At 38.6% G+C, this 18,516-nt stretch overlaps 1 protein-coding gene across 16 annotated transcripts in view; it reads left to right on the forward strand.

Moving 5' to 3' along the window:
* elavl2 (ELAV like neuron-specific RNA binding protein 2) overlaps positions 1-18,516 on the forward strand; it is a 90,568-nt gene that overhangs the window by 48,766 nt on the left and 23,286 nt on the right. For 8 of the 16 annotated variants that reach the window (XM_012963570.2, XM_018093799.2, XM_012963568.3 and 5 more), the window contains 2 exons: positions 2,536-2,538; positions 10,653-10,756. In XM_012963570.2, coding sequence (XP_012819024.1) covers positions 2,536-2,538; positions 10,653-10,756 — 107 coding nt within the window. The remainder of the gene's footprint in view (positions 1-2,535; positions 2,539-10,652; positions 10,757-18,516) is intronic. The other 8 variants (XM_012963578.2, NM_001030327.4, XM_012963574.3 and 5 more) reach the window with 1 other exon arrangement.

The following is an 18,516-nucleotide window of genomic DNA, read 5'->3' on the forward strand; positions in this document are numbered from 1 at the left end:
AATTGTTCAAACTAAATAGGTATGTTTAAGGTTTAGGCAGAACTCAAAATTTCCCTATTTAGATCTTGGAAGTCAAGTGTTTAATCATCTGCTATGAGATTGGTCAGTGATCCTGTATGGCAGTTACACTTAACCCAAAAAATTTTCCAGATAGCTGCATGTGTTTAAAAGTTGACTTCTTGTAAAGTATAAGGGCAATGGCAGCAAGGTTTGTCACCCATAGTTAAATCTGCGCTACCTTGGGCAACCAATTTGCCAATGTTCTGCTTAATCTTATATTCTGCTTTTAAAGGCAAACATATTTGAACTAGTAAATCAAAAACCTACTACTTGAAAGGCCTGCTACTTGTACTCATGTCTCTACTTCTATCATCTCCTATGAGCTGTTAAGGGCCTAGTCACTTTCTTAATTTTGAACAACCCATGTTTTACAGTTGGACAAATTATTCCTTGAGCATTAAGCAGTGACAGTCAGGCGGTTGCTTTTTTTTCACTATTTACGTCCTGCATTCATAGCTGCTAAAGTTCTCGGTTGAGTTGTTGTCAAGGAGTTTAACTTTTAATGAATAATCAAACCCATTCGATGTAAATAGAGCCCCCCCCCCCCCCCCCCCTTCTCTTTGGGGCAGTTGCACAGATATGGTAGTTTCTTCTAGCCAATGTTTCCTCTAATTTCTGTATATGTGCACACATTTTAAACTTGTGTGCTCATTTTTTTAAAGCTGTGTACTTGGTTCAAAATAATGTAAAATGTTATGTTTTTGCACACAATTCTTTGTGCTCACCACAATTTCTTGTGTGTGCAAGCTCACAGCCTAGAGAGAATATGGCTTCTGGAATATTTCAGCCACTGGAGAAGTGTTAAAACGGCTGCTGGTTCCTTTTTTTCACCTTAAGAAATTTCTGACAGCTGTGATCTTTCTACAATGAAAACAATCATTGGAGGCCTGATGTAGAGGTTATGTGTCTGGTATTTTCATTATTTTTTTATATTTTTTTAATACAATGCAAGCAACACAACTCTTCTGGTTATGGAAACGTTAGTTTAACTTGAAGCATAATGCTGCATAAAAATGTGTGAAGTGTAGCTTTCAACACAGTATTTATACGGCAAGCTGATTAGTGAACATGAGTGCTTTCATTAATGGCCCTGGAATGATTTGTTCTAAAGCCAGGATTCTGATATTAGTGCTCAGTGGTACTGTGGCGTTGGGTTGTGTGGTTAAAATGTGTTTTGCTGCCCAGTGCAATTGAACACATTCTGGTGAACCAAAGCAGCTATTCGTTTTGTAAATGGAGTAATTATTAAATTCTCCAGGACTCCCTGTTCTATATGCAATAACTCATGTGTGTAAAGAACCTAATGCCTTTTGAACTAATATTTGATTACCCCCACCTTCCTTCACCAAAATGCATACAGCTACAAATGTCTGGTTGTTGCTATCCACTCAAAGGCAAAACTCTTTACCTATTGCAAATGCTATGTATGATCTTAATATAGGATTTTAATTTACTTTACTGTGGCAGTAGTAACTACTAATGTATGCATAATCTATCTCTACCTGAATATTTGTGCTAGTAGGAAAAAATCACTTTCCGTAGAGCACATTCTCTTAACTAGCGTGTGTTGATCATTTATGATCTTGGTCCATGGAATGCATCATAGAAAAGGAATATGTTGCATAGGGTTTCCACCTCACCCCTTTAATACCGACCACTTACTGAATCCACATCTTGCAGGGCTAATTAGCATTTAATTAAGATGCATGCTGCAGACTTAACTGATTTACGTGCAATCATGTAGCATGCATCTAAATTAATTGATAACTAGCCTTGCTGGATGGGGATTTCATATGTGGCTGGTAATAAAGGGGTGAGGGGGTGGCAACGCTGATGTTGTGCAGAAATGTTTTACGTGCCTATTCCAGTGTGTTCCGTTTCAGCTGAATGTTTTTGTTTTTTTTTCTCACTGTATGTTTATAGATATGTTTGGAAAGGCTGTACTGGGAAAATAGTGTCAAAGCAGAAATGTATCTAGCCTCGGTGTGCCCATATATTTAAGAATTGCATCCTTTGTAGTTGCAGAACAAGCTGTTACACCATTTTGTACCCCTTTTTTAATGTATACAGTATTTGGAAAATGGCTCCCAGTTTCATGAAATGTTATGTAATACTTAGTGTCATCATGCCTTAAATTTTTTTCTTGATTTTTAAACTAAGCCATTTTAAGAACATATTGTATGTTTTCCTTTGCTCCCACAGCTCATTTGAAAGAGACCTAAGCTGCCATTGTCTTTCACAGGGGCTGTACTGTATGTAGAGATCTTCCTGTTCAGTTCAGGAATATTTTGGTGTAGTAGCACTTTGAAAAATTCAACTTTAAAAAAAAAAAAAAATACTTTCATGACTATGCATTAAAGTGCATGCCTTTGTGAATGTGTGCCCCCCTTTCATTGTCCACCCCTGCTGATTCACCTGCATTTTCTTTTCTGCCATGCTTTGCGGACTTACAAACACTGGCAATCACTAAAATAGAAGGTATGTTGTTATCAAATTTATGCACACTACTGTTCCCCTGAACTGCTCCTTTTCTTTACCTCTCGCATTACCCTTGTGTACCTGTGTATTTATAGAAAGCCAAAAATATTAAGATCTGAACCAGCATGCATAACTAGTTATCCTCCTTGCATAAAGATCTCTCACGGACTACCCTCTTTCCATTATACCAGTTAAACATTTTTATTTTCTAATACAGTTAAAGTTTTTAATATGAAAATGGATTGTCCTCACACACTGAACACTTAAAGGTAGTGGTCACCTTCAAATTAACTTTTTGTATGGCATAGACATTAATATTCTAAGACAATTTACAGTTGGTTTTCTATTTTTTGTGATTTTTCAGTTATTTAGCTTTCTCTTCAGCAGTTCTGCAGTTGCAATTTCAACAGCTATCTTGTTGCTTTTAGGGTCTTTTTTACCATAGCAACCAGGCAGTGGTTTGAATGAGACTATCAATAGGGCAGGATATGAATATAAAGATAAGAAATAAAATAACAATAAAAATGTAAGCTCGAGCAATAGTTTTTTTTTTCACTGTTGGGTCAGGGATCCCCATTTGAATGCTGGAAAGATGTACAAGAGGAAGGCATAATTCAAAAACAATAAAAATAATGAAGACAAAGTTGCTAGAAAAAGGGCATTCTATAACATACTAAAAGTTAACTTAAAGGTGAACCACCCATTTAACAATTGATTTAGTATCACAATCACATAGTGGCTGGACAGGCTACTTATAGTAATAGGTACATAACTCGAAATTTTTGCTTAAGCAAATTGTTAAAATTGTTACATTTTACAAATAACCCCAAAGTTAAAAAAAATTTTTTATGAAGAGCTAAAACAAGGCCCAAACACATACTATAGATTCATAAACACATGGTTATACTGGTTACAGCAACATGATAAAGTTTAAAGTTGAAAGCTTAATGTGTTCTAACAGCATGATAGTGGCAGCTGATGGAGCCAAAGTCAGTGGCAAATTAAGCCATCCGTTGAGTACACAAAGAAATATGACTTTGTGGTGTAAAGGAGCAGTATTGCTGGTATAAGGTTTATGTATAGAATGCTAATTTAAGGGGCCCTTTCACTCTAAAGCTGTTAAATACCACAAGTGGTGGGGGGGGGTAATTAAGTATTGACTGTTGAGCATGGTATCACTCTATAGATTTACCTCTGTTACACCTAGTCAATAGCATTTTTTGCAGCACAGCTTTCTCATTATAAATAATGGGTTTAAACATTAGACATACATAATTACATGCAAAGCAACCAATATTCGATGCAAGAGGTGGAGGGCCCTGCCCAAAAGAGCTTGCAGTCCATAAGATATAGGGGTTGAGACAAGGTGTGGAAATGGGCAAAATCATAATTGTGTAAAATGTAGCAAAGGGTAAAGCTTTTAGTAGCCTAATGAGGTTGTGCTAAACTTAATGAGGGTAAGCTTCTCTAAATAAATGAGTTTGTAGAAATCTTTTGAACGCAGAAAGATAGGGAGACGGACATTGAGAGTGAATTCCAGAGAAGGGGTGTAGCCCTTGCAAAGTCTTGAATGTAAGTGTGTGATGAGGTAGTGAGAGAGTAGTTGAGGAGCAGGTCCATAGAGGAGCAGAGTTATGTGGCAGTTATAAACTGCTTTAAATTTGAGGGTCACGAGTTTGAATTTTATTCTGGATGGTGTTGTAAGCCAGTGCAGGGATTGGCAATTTGTCATGGCAAAGGAGTGTTTGCAGAGGTGTATGAGCCTAGCCTAGTATGAGTCTCTGGAGGGAGAGGCCAATTAATAGGGTTACAGTAGTCCAGATGTGATAAGAGTGAATACAAATTTTGGCAGCATCATGGGTGATAATCATATTTTGGAAATGTTCTTAGGTAAAAGTGACATGATTTGATAAGTGACTGCATATGAGGAGTGAAGGACAGGACAGGGCAGAATCGAGAATAAACCCAAGGCACCAGCCTGGGAAGATTTAGGTGATAGTAGAATTGTTAACTGTGATAGATACTTCTGGGTTGTTATGGAGGAAGGAGAACCAATCCTTATTTATAAGTATATACCAGCCATCCTTATGTACCTTTTCATTTTTCTGCTGCTTTATACCCAAGACATATTTAATCCTGCATTAGATGTAATCTTTTACATCTTCTGACTTTGAATCCATCACTGCCACCAGTACAATCAGTTTTTTTGTACATACATTTATAGACCATATTTTCATATTTTAAAAATGTCACTGCTTTCAGTGCAATATAAAGTGTTTGGTTTATGACCTAATTGACTGTAGTAATTAAACATTTTCCAATAAACTGAAATGAAGGAATTCTGTTGTTGTTGTTGTTGTTGTTGTTGTTATGGTGTAGTTTTTAATACTATATTAAACTCTGTGCATTGCAAATACTTTTACCATTTTAAAATGTGATTCTTGAACTAACAAATATATTTCTATAACTTTTTTAATTTTGTTTGGCAGCCATCTCGGTCCAATATGCATGATTCCGTGCTTTCAGAAACAGCCAGCATAGCTCAAGTCCTTTCAAGCAACTATTCGGTTATGTCCCCAGTAGCCATAGACTCTGAGCTTTTTCTTTCTTATCCTTGGGTGCTTTTCAAACATTTACCACTAGGTGGAACTTGTAAGCCTTTTTTAGCAACACAGACTATTTGAGTTCATTTTGACATGTGCAATATATATTTGGGTTGTCACTACCCTCTGCCTCTCGCTGTATTATGTAATTTAGGATCTTTAGACAATGTTCCTGGAAGTCAGTGTATTATTTACAGGTGCATACTGTCTTTGTGTGTGTGTGTATATATGTTTGTGTAATATATTTTATATATGTGTATATATATTACTCTAGCGTCCCTCCTGTCAGTGCAGATGTATGAGTTTTGTCTTCATTCACCTCTGGAGGCAGGAGACAGAAACTGATAATTGCTGGTGCCCAGTCCTCCTGCAAATATGGGCTGACTCCACCTTCTGCCCTCAAATCTTTGTCCTGCCTCTGAGGTCTAGGACAGGTTTTCGTATTTTAATTTTTAACTTGTTCTTTGTTTATTTTGTACTTTAGTGGATTATTAAAGGCACACAGGACACACAGAGCCATCCTCTTAGTTGCCCCACCACAATGCTGTCTAAATTAGGAAAAGGTCTAAAGTCTCTAGGCAAACTTCATAATAGAGTTTTGCAGGAGCAGGGATTGTGGTCTCGCTGTACAGGAACACTTCACACGTGACGCTTGGGAAAACTACCTGTTGGCTGCGGTCTCCCCCTTAACAAAGCTACCATCACTCCCAGTTAAACTTTAGATCGCTATTAATGATACTGACTACTTAACCTCCAGACTCATGAGGGCATATTATCTTTCTGATCTAAGCTATACAGTATAAAATGAAGTCAGATTCTCCTAAAGGATCTTGAGGGAGTGATTAGAAAAACATGCAAACATTCTTTAAGAATGTCTGAGAGTGTTTCCGGCTCTTATTGTAAAGCCTCTTCAGATTCAACAGCTGAGACACTAGTTCTTTCCCCGCAAACCAACTATACCCAGACTCCTGAGGAGCCTACTTTAATCTTGAACAACCTCCACAGCAAACTTGCCACTACCATCATTGCCTCCTGCCACCCAGCCTACTTTTATAGAGGTGCCTACGCAAATGCCTTGGAAGCAAAATCTACCAGTTTAACAACTGGCCTAGGTTCCCGCCCAGTTCAGAGAATTTTTGCAGCCTTACCTGCTGGGGAGGCTCCCTTTAAATATGGAGAGTGTTCCTAGCCTGGTGCAACACACCACATCCTCTGGGATAACCGTTTTCACATGTTCGGTGTTAGAATTTCTCAGAGGGCTTTTGGAAGGGCTTAGCCCTATGCACACTGAAAGGTCTTTGCGCTGGCCACCCTAACGCATGTCAGATAGCTGAGGATTCTATTACCCAACAATTCCTTAGAGGTGTGGCCAGGTCATAACCACCTCTAAGGAAGCCTCTTGCTACTTGGGATCTTCTGCTGGTACTGACGGCTTTACAACAACTCCCCTTCAAACCCCTCTCAACTTGTGATCTCAAGTAGCTTTCATTTAAGGTTGCCTTTCTCATAGCGATTTACTACTGTGAAGCAGGTGTTTGCAAGGAACCATGGCTTAGGTTCTTTCGAGACAAGGTGGTCCTTTGGATTTCATATGAACAAAGACATCATTTTACCCTCCTTCTGTTCAAGTCCAGCAAACGACAAAGAGCACTCCATAAACTGGACATAGTTTGTGCCTTAGGATATATTTGAAAAAATCAACAGCATATAGACACTCTGAAAACCTGCTAGTCTTATACGCTATGACTTAGACGGTGTCAAAGAGAACTGTAGCAAGATCGATGGTGGAGGCCATCAGTACTGCTTACGGAGACCCAGACAATTTGCAGTAAAGGCTTGTTCTGCGAAGATGCAGAGTATATCCTGGGTTCTGCAATACAGAACAGATCTGTCAAGCAGCCACCTAGGTGTTGCCAAATACTTTTAAGTACTACAAGTGAAATGTTTATGCATTCCAACCTGCTGTGCCTGGTTGGAAAGTTCTACAGGATGCTGTAACACAGTGACCATGCGCACTATGCTACGTATCCTTCAGTTATACCCACCCTGATTACACAGGACAGCTTTTGGATGTCCCCCATACATCTGCACTGACAGGAGGGCCGCTAAAGCCGCCAGTTATCCTTATTAATGGATTGTTCCAAGTCAGTACGTGCCGTTTATAAGCTAGAGCTTGCTGCTTCTACTCTCTCACTGCAGCTCTTCCTCCACTCTTGCCCCCTCCTGTTTAATTTTCTGGCTCAGCTCATAATTATTTGGCACAGCATTCTTCTCCTTTCTCACTCTCTCCCAGCTACAGTCCCATTTTACTTCCATGTCGGGTCTCATTCTTCCTGCCCCTGCATGATTTGCTCTCTCCCCTCACCACATGTGTGTCTGATCTATCTTCCCCTCATTGCTTCAGTCCCTCTCTGGTTTCCCACCCACTCACCCTCCCACCTTCTCAAGTTTTGCTCCTTAGTGTCCACTCTGTATGGCTTTTTCTTGCATGATCTCTCTCTTTCTCTTTTTCAGTGGATGTTTTTTTCTTCGTACCTAATGCTATGTGGGTGATAAGGGTGCTTAAAAGTGGAAGCTTTGAGGCAATTTTTTGAATATTATAGAAACTAAGTTCAGAAAATAATTGCTGTTTGGTACTTGGGAGTAGAAAGACATGCTTACCCATTTTGGATTTGGCAGAATGTGTACTTTTCAAAAATATATCATTTCCTGGTGTGAACCTAATGTTCCAGGTTTTTTGGCTTTGGAATCGAAAGTATGCCGTATTCCACAGTGCTGTACAATACATTGGACATACAGAGTAACGTATAAAGTAAACGATAACCAATACAAGAGGGCCCTGCCCAAAAGACCTTAAAATCTCAAGAGAAATAGCAATTTTTTTTGGTATTTAGAGCTCTAAATCTTGTTCCAAGAAGCAGAAATACACAAAAACAGATTTGGAAAGCTCCGGTTCTCCTGGAAAAAAGTTTTCCTATGTAAACGACCCCCACACACTCTCACTCCAGTAAAGACCCCTAAAATGAGAGCACAAAATGTTCAAAAGACGTCTGGCACTGAGCAGAACTGAAATGTGCAATTCCGCAGGCACATAAAGGGTTAATACTATTGTCCTGTCATCACTTACCTCTCTGAACTGCAAGCATTTTTTCTTTATATGCCACTACTGACCATATCTCCATCTTTCCCTGACTTGTAAAACAAGACAGTAAGTGCCTATATAATAGACTAGAGTAATAAATGTGCCTGTGCCCTATAACACTGCTTCTATCTTAATCTCCTTCAACTTGACATTATGGCAAAGAGGTTTATTTCATAATTAGGAGAACTTTAAAGGCTGAGCTTTGTGCAGTAATAGTATTATAGTTGATACAATTTAGCATTTGCTACAAGGTTCTGGTGCAACTTCACCCTTATCAACAATCTTTTAAAACCAAGAAATGCAAGTTCTTTTAAGGTTAAAGTAACGTAGGTTCTCCTTCAAATGTTGGTGGTATTCTTTTATTCATGCGTGATGCTGTGTAATTGATTCCCCATGAAAACAGAAATGGCAGCACAGTTTGGATAGCCATCTACTTTACTTTGTCAGCTATACTGTGCTTTTACGACAGAGCAGTACAGTAGTTCTGCTGGGATGACTGTCTTGTCAGCAATCAGGCTTTGCCCAAATATGCTCACTATGCTAAACAGTGGTTTCTTGAGGTTTTTTTGTTTTTTTTTTATAGCCAGTGTTGGAAAGTTTGGGGGACTTTAAGTTTGAAATATATATATATTCTGGTTAGATGAAAAAGCATTCTTCTATTTTAGTGGCAACATTTTATGATATCTAATAAATGCCCATATGTGCAACCATTGTGTAATTAATCTACTCTGTTCTTCTTGAGACTGCTATATCTGTACTTCTGTCTGTAGTAAAGCAGCCTGTGTCTCCCTTTTATTCAACATAGCGCATATACAGTGCTTTAGAGAGGTGACAGACGGGGAGATTAGTCGCCCTGCAACAATTCTTAATTGCCGCGGGCGACTACCGGTAATCTTCCCACAATGCCACCCCAACGGCAAGAATGTAAATCGCCGGTGGGATGGTATACGCGCCACTGCGATTTCCAGAAGTCACCCGAAATTACCTTAAGAGTAAATCTAAAGTGGCACTTGCCTTGCCTGTGTCTCCAAACAGATGTAAACAGATGGCGTAAAGGAGAGAGACACTATCTGATGCTGATTTGTAGGAAGGTTGTTATTTTACATTTCAGCAGGCTAGGCACAACTGTGGCCCTCTCCCTGGTAGTCTGCAGAAGTTAAGCCAGGGCTCATTTGACTGAACTCTCATATTTAGGTTCTCTCAAAAACTTCAGGGAGCATCCATGTCTTAATTTCAGGAGACAAAATAATTAACTTCTAGTGACATTGAAAAGAAGAGGTTCTGGCTAACCTCTAATTGAATGAAGGGTGGCCTGATTATGTAGTTTGACCTTAGAATTCATTTGATGGGGTGAAGTGGTCCCAAGCAAGCTACAAAGCATATGATCTGGCATAATTGTTTTTCCCCAGACTAACTTTTCACAAGGCAGATTTTTATAAGGTGGCATTCTGCACTGGGTTTTTTTTTTCTTCTGAAGGTCTTTATAGATTTATGACATCTAAATCAATTTTACCTTTTGCATATTTTCTAATACAGGTATGGGATCCAGTATTTGGAAACCCACTATCCAGAAATCTATTACTGGAAGGGCGAATGATTTAACACTTTCAAACATTCCCTTTTTCTCCATAATTAACCAATACCTTGTACCTGATCCCAGCTAAGGTATAATTAATTTTTACTGGAGGCAAAACAACCATAAATTTTTTTTTTTTTTTTTTTAATGTCTAAATGATTTCTTAGTAGATTTAAAGTATGGCAATCCAAATTACAGACAGACCCTTATCCAGAATGCTCAGGACCTGGGGTTTTCTGGATAACTGGTCCCATACCTGTAATGTTAATTTAGCTGCCTAGATTTATATTTACAAATGTAATATTCTGGATGTGCCGACTAAACTTTGTATAAAAAATGTAATGTACATATTTTAATTTATAGTGCAGTTGTTGGCTCTGTAATGTTGCTCATGACTTTTGTATTATAACTATGGTATAAATTCTCCTGAAACCCTTTTTTCAGAAAGCTTGGAACTACTGGAATGCAATTTCCTGTAGTGCACTATTAAAACAAGCCTTCACTTTTGACTCATTTGTTTCTCTGAAATACATTATTGTACTTAATGATGATGGTAGTTGGCATAATCTATGTTGATAAACCATTTTTAAGAATGTTTTTAGCCTTATTGAATCAGGCTCCACATTACAGCATTCCCAATAATTGATCACACATCAAAGGAAATACTGTACCCTTGAAGGAAAAACAGTATTGGAAGTAGTTTTGAAGTTCAGTGACGTGTATAATCATATTAGCTTTGTGTTTCTTATAGTAAAAAAAAAAAAAAACTTAATTTTTTTGTTTTGTTTATTAGGACAAAGCTTGGGTTATGGCTTTGTGAACTACATTGACCCTAAGGATGCTGAGAAGGCTATCAATACGCTGAATGGACTGAGACTCCAGACTAAAACAATTAAAGTAGGTTGAGGTTTATTTTTATTTTTGGTAAAATGTTCATTCACCATTTTTGATTATCAAATTGCCTTCATTTGCCGGCAATAACGATGCCTTTCTAACTCCCCAAGCTTTGTAAAAGAACAGGCTCTTTAGGGTGATCCTCATTGTACGCTTTGAAGAGGATATTTGGGGCATTTTAGCATATTTGCTTGGAAAAAAGATTTGGGCAGTTTTGACATTTTCTGTTGCAATTGAACACTTAATTAAAAGCTAGTGTCACCATCTTTGTAAAATGAATTGTGTCCATTACCTCATATATAATGGTGGAGGTGTGTATAAATTGATAGGTTACGATCTAGGACCCAAAAAAGTCCTTAAAATCAACCACCGAGCTTTTAAGACTTAATTGAAAATATGCTTGATATCCAAAAAGCAAAATTCCAATAAAACCACATGTAAAATGTTTCAATACAAAGATTAGAATCATTGCAATTCTGTATAGGATCACCTATTCAACCTTTTGTAATCACAGTAATTTATCATAACATACAGCCTTTACCTTAGTCACTTGTCAATAGCAAATCGTTACCATTCAACATTGTCACTTGAACATAAATAGCCCTTAGGTACCTGACTGCGTTAACATTCTTTCATACAGTATTTTAAATGGTTAAACTGCATCATTTTTGCACAATATCGATTGTTACAGTCAGTCAAGATTATTAAAAAAAAAAATATTTTTTTTTTTTTATCCCAACATGACCGCACAAAGTCCCTTGGCCTAACCTGTACAGCTTTAGCCCAAAAGTATAGTCAGTGTAGCCTCCCATTTTAATAGTTTTCACAAGGCAAACCCTGATTGCTTGAAGGTTTTCAATATCCAATGTGAAATTAGGCTTCAGTAGAGGGCATCTAAGGATCAAAGCATTTTAATGTGAAAATAAGCATTTTTAAGTTTGAAATACTGAATTAATAAAGAACTGAATTTTGGTGCCTGAGTAGTAGTGTAATTTTAAGAACATACTTTCAAGTTGTCTGTAAATTATTTTTAATTGTTGCTAAACACCACAGTGCAGAGTTATGTACAGCTTGTTTGTTAACACACAAATGTTGCAGGAGTAATTTGCTTCCAGGGAGTAGCCCAAGAATGCAAAGAGTGCTTGTGGTACCGTGGTTGGATAAGAAAATTTAGCGCTCGTCTTTCCAGTATTTGTCATACCAGGCCTGGTGTATCCAATATTGGGAGGAAGGAGTGGAGAAAACAGCACAAATACTTTTCTCTCTGGCCAGCTAAATGCTATCATTTGCACATAATTGTCCATAAATGACAGATTTAAAACTTTATTAATGACCTCAAATTTACAGTTGATGCCTAAGGAACATAACAAAATCACAGTCAACTAAATAGTCATTGTGATAACAAAACTGAAGTTGGGGTGGTTCACGTTTATTCAAATACAGCTTATATAGCAAATGATGTAAAAAGAAGTCTATTTCTAATGTATATGTATTAAAAAATCTCAGCCATTTATAAGATAATGACCTGGAAAGTTGGCATTATATGCTACTGGAGTTGGAGGGTCGGCAAACCCTTCCACAATTGTTTGCAGAAGCGCACCACTCTACAGTAATAAAATCACTTTGTACTGCGCATGTGCCTGTTCTATAAGTTTGCATCCCTGTCCTCCTATTGGCTAATAAGCACTAAATGAATCGGGGCCTCTTCAGGCTTATCAGAACAAGTGATAACACTGTTGCAGTGACTAAGTTCAAGAAGGCAGAAAAGTTTGTTTAAACGGGAGAAAAACAGTGAACATGGTTAAATGATTTCCTTTTTCTCTGCAATAATTGAGTAGTTTGTACTTGATCCCAACGAAGATATAATAAATCTTTATTGGAGGCAAAACAATCCTACAGAGTTTAAATAATGTTGAAATGATTTTTTAGTAGACTTAAGGTATGACGATCCAAATTACAGAAAGATGCCTTATCTGGAATGCCCTGGGTCCCGAGCTTTCTGGATAACAGGTCCTATACCTGTACCAAAATTTAGGCCACACACCTTTTGTGTGCAATATATACAGCAGGTATTTTTTCTATAATTAACAGTTTATATAATTTACATTGATGTGCTAATTAATGGTCAGTTCATTGAGGGTCTATGAAGTTTGCCCTAAGATTAAACAGTGCACTTTTTCTGCCCCTGTTCCATAAACTGTAAGTTAAGGGGCCAAACGATGTAACTTTTGGGCTCATTTCCCTGCTGGAAAGTTCATGTAGGAATTAGCTAATATAATTCAGTTAAGAGCTCCCAATATAAACAGCTAACGTTAATCTGTAATAAGCAATTTATATAATTAAAATTAATTGTGTTAAGTCAGTTGGTTAATTGTGGGCAGTAGAATTTACCTCTACCTGCCCCTGTCAAGTTTTTCAATTTTATCAAATCGCTCTGCAAAGTGGCAGCATCCTGCATTGAACTTATAGCTTTGCATTTCTATTCCCACCTCCAGGTCATTGATAAACAAGTTAAAAAGCAAAGGACTAAGGACTGACCCCTGCAGTACTCCACTAACACTGGCCCAATTAGAAAATGTTCCATTTATCACCACTCTTTGTAATCTAGCCAGTTTTCTATCCAATTGCAAATATTATGTTCTAGGCCAATAGTCCTCAATTTTATCATTAACATTCTGTGAGGTACTGTATCAAATGCTTTAGCAAAGTCTAAGCAGATTACATCCACTGCTATTCCAGCATCGAGGTTCCTGTTCACCGCCTCATAAAAGGCAACTAAATTAGTCTGGCAAGATGTGTTGCACATAAAACCATCCTGGCACAAACTTATAGTATATTACTATATTCTAGTATTATATGCCTTATTACTCCTTCCTAAAGCTTTCCTACTACTGATGTCAGACTAACAGGCTTATAGTTTTCAGGCTGAGAACGGTATCCCTTTTTAAATAACGGCACCACATTAGCAATTTGCTAGTCTCTTGGCACCATGCCAGACCTAAATGAATCCTGAAAAATTAAGTGAAGAGGTTTGGCAATCACAGAGCTAAGCTCATTTTATACATGGGATGAATACCATATGGTCCTGGACCTTTGTTTACCTTTACATGTTCTTGAATTTCCTCCTGTGTGACTACATGCATTAGTAGTTGTATTGGAATAATGGTATAAAAGCCATTGTGAGTTTGAAAGCTCCTCTTGGGATTTCGAGTTAAGCAAAGCAATCCTGTTCTTTCTCCTGACCAGACCATCTCCAGATGTGTAAATCCAAGCCTGAACCATATAGGAGGCAATGCCTTGAATGCAAGTCCATGAAATAGCCTATGGCCCCATATAGGATTTGTGAGTGCAGTGTTTTTTTGTGGGAAATGTGAGCCTATGGTTTACACTTAAGGCTGCATTGTTTATGTGGGTCTTTTGTGTTGCTGGTCTATTTTGTAGGACTTTCTGAGGGGTTAACAAAGTAGAGAGCACCCATTTCCAAAGCCTACACAAGGATTGTCTTGGTGTTTAGGGAACATTTAGAGCAGTGCTGTCCAACTGGCGGGCCGCATGCGGCCCCCCTCTGTGTGGCCCCCCACCTGTCTGGCTGCTTTGATGGCTTACTCTTGTGTAAGCTTTAAATGGTATCAGTACTGTGATTAACTGGCCCCCTGCATGGTTCTCACCTCAGATTCAGGCTGTAATCCCCCTGTATTGTTTAAACATGTAATCCCCTGTGTTTTTCACACTTTTTAATCTCTGCATTGTTCTACCCCTGCAGTGTTCACACCTCAGGCTCAGGCTATAATCACCCCCATTGTTCCCCTGTTCACACCTCAGGAGCAGTAGAAACCCACAAATAATCCCTGCACACTACAAAAAGAACATATACTGAGGGGGTACTTCAATTAAAAAGTTTTTTAATATATAGTTATTGTGCAGACTGTAGGAGCAGTGCCAGCATTGTGTCACTGTATGCTGCCTGTGTGTGCCATACACACAGGCATCATAGGGCAAGCAGAGTATGGCACACACAGGCAGGGTAGGGAAGGCAGAGTATAGCACACACAGGCAGAGTATGGCACACACAGGCCAAGTATGGCACAAACCAGCCAAGAATGGCAAACACAGTGAAAGTATGGCACACGCAGGCAGGGTAGGGAAGGCAGAGTATGGCACACACAGGCAGGGTAGGGCAGGAAGAGTATGGCACACGCAGGCAGGGTAGGGCAGGCAGAGTATGGCACACACAGGCAGGGTAGGGCAGGCAGAGTATGGCACACACAGGCAGGGTAGGGAAGGCAGAGTATGGCACACACAGGCAGGGTAGGGAAGGCAGAGTATGGCAGGGTTTTGCTGTACTACAACAATTAATATGGGTATGGTCATGTGATAACATGGGTGTGGTTTCAAGTGGGTGCGGTTTCAAAAGGGGGAGTGGTCAAAACTGGCTTCCATTATCGGCCCTCCACCACGTAGGTCGGAAAAATTCCGGCCCTCGGTACAACAGAAGTTGGACAGCACTGATTTAGAGTATTATGGTAAGTTGGACTGCTAAAAAGTAAAGCAGTCCTTATTTTTTCCAAAGCTTGTGTGTAGCTGTGAAAAAATTCCCAGATACATGGAGCTGTTTTCCAACTCCAGGGGGACAGTCAGACTTTTACCATGTACTGGAGGGTCAGTCAGGAATAGAAAAAACAGAAGCTTCCACAACGTGTATGTAATCTACTCTTCAAGGTGGTTCTGTCACCCAAATATAATAGCTTGTTATTTGCGCTCAGCTGTAACTTTTCAGTGACCAGTTTGCAGACCCTGTGTATAACCACTTATGAGTAGCAACTAGGGCACTGATCTTAATTTTACCAACTAGCAATGCTTTAACAAAATCTTACTAGATCCCACAGATCTGCTCCAAAATCTGTAAAGCCAATCAATGCTTATTCTTTTTGCACATTTTGTAACCACTTAACATAAAAAACAAAGGGTTTTACTGGCTTGCAAATACCCCTGGGTTCTAAGGGCTCTGGCACACGGGGAGATTAGTCGCCCGTGACAAATCTCCCTTGTCACGGACGACTAATCTACCCGAACTACCATCCCACCGGCGAAAATGTAAGTCGCCGGTGGGATGGCACGCTGCGCAGGCGATTTCGGCAAATCAGGCTTGGCTCGATCAATCGATCGCCGCATAGTTGATGCATCTCCTGATACTTTCCCTGGTATCTCCGTATCGCCTTTGTTCAAATGACAGGAAGCCACGTTTTTTACAGGTATTTTCTACTAAAGCATTCAAAATAACAAATGGTTTTCAGGATAGGGCAATTATTGGGGGAGGGTAGAATAGATATTTTAGTTAAAAATTTTTAGTGTTACTTTTCCTTTAAAGGAACAGTAACACCAAAAAATAAAAGAGCTTTAAAGTAATAAAAATATAATGCACTGTTGCCCTGCACTGGTAAAATTGGTGTGTTTGCTACAGTAACACTACTATAATTTATATAAGAAGCTGCTGTGTTGCCACGGGGGCAGCCATTCAAGCTGGAAAAAAGGAGAAAAGGCACAGGTTACATAGCAGATAACAGATAAGTTCTGTAGAATACAATAGTGTTTTATCTGTTATCTGCTATGTGCCTGTGCCTTTTCTCCTTTGAATGGCTGCCCCCATGGATATGTAACAATAATGAATGTTAAGGACATAGGAAACTGTTTAAAGGGATAATGTTTTTAAATAAGACTGATAGAGTTTGTTTTTATGGATTTTTATGTATTCATTTTTGCAGATCTATACCCATTGTTTGAATTATGCCTTGCTTATGGAAGTTTCACTTATGGACACTGAATACTGGGAAGAATGGTTAATTCTGTATAATATAATTCATCAAAGTTTTTGTGAATCATGTACAGGTATCGGACCCCTTATCCGGAAACCCGTTATCCAGAAAGCTCCGAATTACGGAATGCCCGTCTCCCATAGAATAATTCATAATTTTAAAGCTGATTTTCTATGTAGAAATAAAACAAAACCTTGTAATTGATTCCAAATAAGATATAATTAATCCTTATTGGGTGCAAAACAATCCTATTGGGTTTAATTAATGTTTTATTGATTTTTTAGTAGACTTAAGGTATTGAGATCCAAATTACGGAAAGACCCCTTATCCGGAATACCCTTGGTCCCGAGCATTCTGGATAATGGGTCCTATACCTGTATTGCACAATTTTGATAAAGTTTTTTAGAGTGTTTTAAAGGTTAATATATCAACCAAACAATCACACATGTTAATGTTGTGACTATTTAATCATCTGCACTGCTGTGTGTCTGTATGCCTGACGAAGGGGTACGCCCCCCAAACGTTGCATTTTGAATAAACACGCAGGGGCTAAGCCCTGCTTGCACTTTACTTGTTGTGCTGGCTGAAATATTTTGATTGGACTGTGTGGAGAGTGCCGACTCTCTAGGCTGTGCACCAAGTAGTAATTCTCTGGAGGAGGTAAGGGTGTGCTGGTGTAAATATTTTTCCCATTGCCCTCATGGCTACACAGCAGCTTATTTATATAAATTTTATAGTAGGCTTTCTGAAGTAAACACACAACTTTTACCAGTGCAGGGCAGCAGCACATTATATTTTAGTTACTTTTATACACTTTCATTTTTTGGTGTTACTGTTCCTTTAAAGGAACAGTAACATCAAAAAATTAAAGAGTTTTAAAGCAATTAAAATATAATGTGCTGTTGCTCTGCAAAAAACTGGTGTTTTTGCTACAGAAAAGCTACTATATAAATAAGCTGCTGTGTAGCCATGGGGGCAGCCATTCAAGCTTGAAAAAAGGAGAAAAGGCACAGGTTACATAGCAGATAACTAGTAGATAAGCCCCATATAATGGGGATTTGTCTGTTATCTGCTAAGTAACCTGTGCCTTTTCTCCTTCGAATGGCTGCCCCCGGGGCTACACAGCAGCTACCTTATATAAACTATAGTAGTCTTTCTGAGGCAAACACACCAGTTGTACCAGTGCAGGGCAACAGTACATTATATTGTAATTACTTTTATACACTTTCATTTTTTGGTGTTACTGTTCCTTTAAGATCACAAGTCGGCTCCCTAGGAAGCAGCATTTAAATGTATTCTATCTAATCTGCTCTGTTGTCTTTACCTACCTGGACAAATGAGCTAAAATTTGAGTTGAAAGTTGAAAAGTTGAGATAAGAATAAAATGTACTTTACCCAAAAGCTCTAATAGGGGAAAATGGAAGCCTTTAAAGGAAAAGTAACACTAAAAATTAAGTAAAAAAATCTATTCTACCCTGCCCCAATAATTGCCTTATCCTGCACACCATTTATAATTTTGAATGCTTTATTAGAAAATGCCTGCTAAAACTTGGCTTCTGGTCATTTGAAATAGGGCGATGCAGGGAAGAATCCACTATGCAACGATCGATTGATCGATCCTAACCTTCCTTCTGTATAGGAAGGAGTCGGGCTAGGATCGATCTCATTAGAAAAAGGGAGTTTGAGTCTGTGGATGACATGAAAGTAGATTATAAAGGCATTTTGGAGAATTCTGTTCCAAATCAAAGGTAGTCAAGCAGGACAGCGAAGCACAAAAAGCATCCACAAATGATTAAACACTGAGGGAGCCATTTACTAATGCTAGGATATTTTTTCCGGATTTTAGTTTTTAGCACAAAGTCACAAATTTTTTTTTTTTGAGATTTACTAAGTCCAAATGGCTAAAAATACAAATCCAGCAATTCGCCAGCTAAAACTTGCTGAGGTCAA

This window comes from Xenopus tropicalis, chromosome 1, assembly GCF_000004195.4.
Source record: "Xenopus tropicalis strain Nigerian chromosome 1, UCB_Xtro_10.0, whole genome shotgun sequence".
NCBI classification, from domain to species: Eukaryota; Metazoa; Chordata; class Amphibia; order Anura; family Pipidae; genus Xenopus; species Xenopus tropicalis.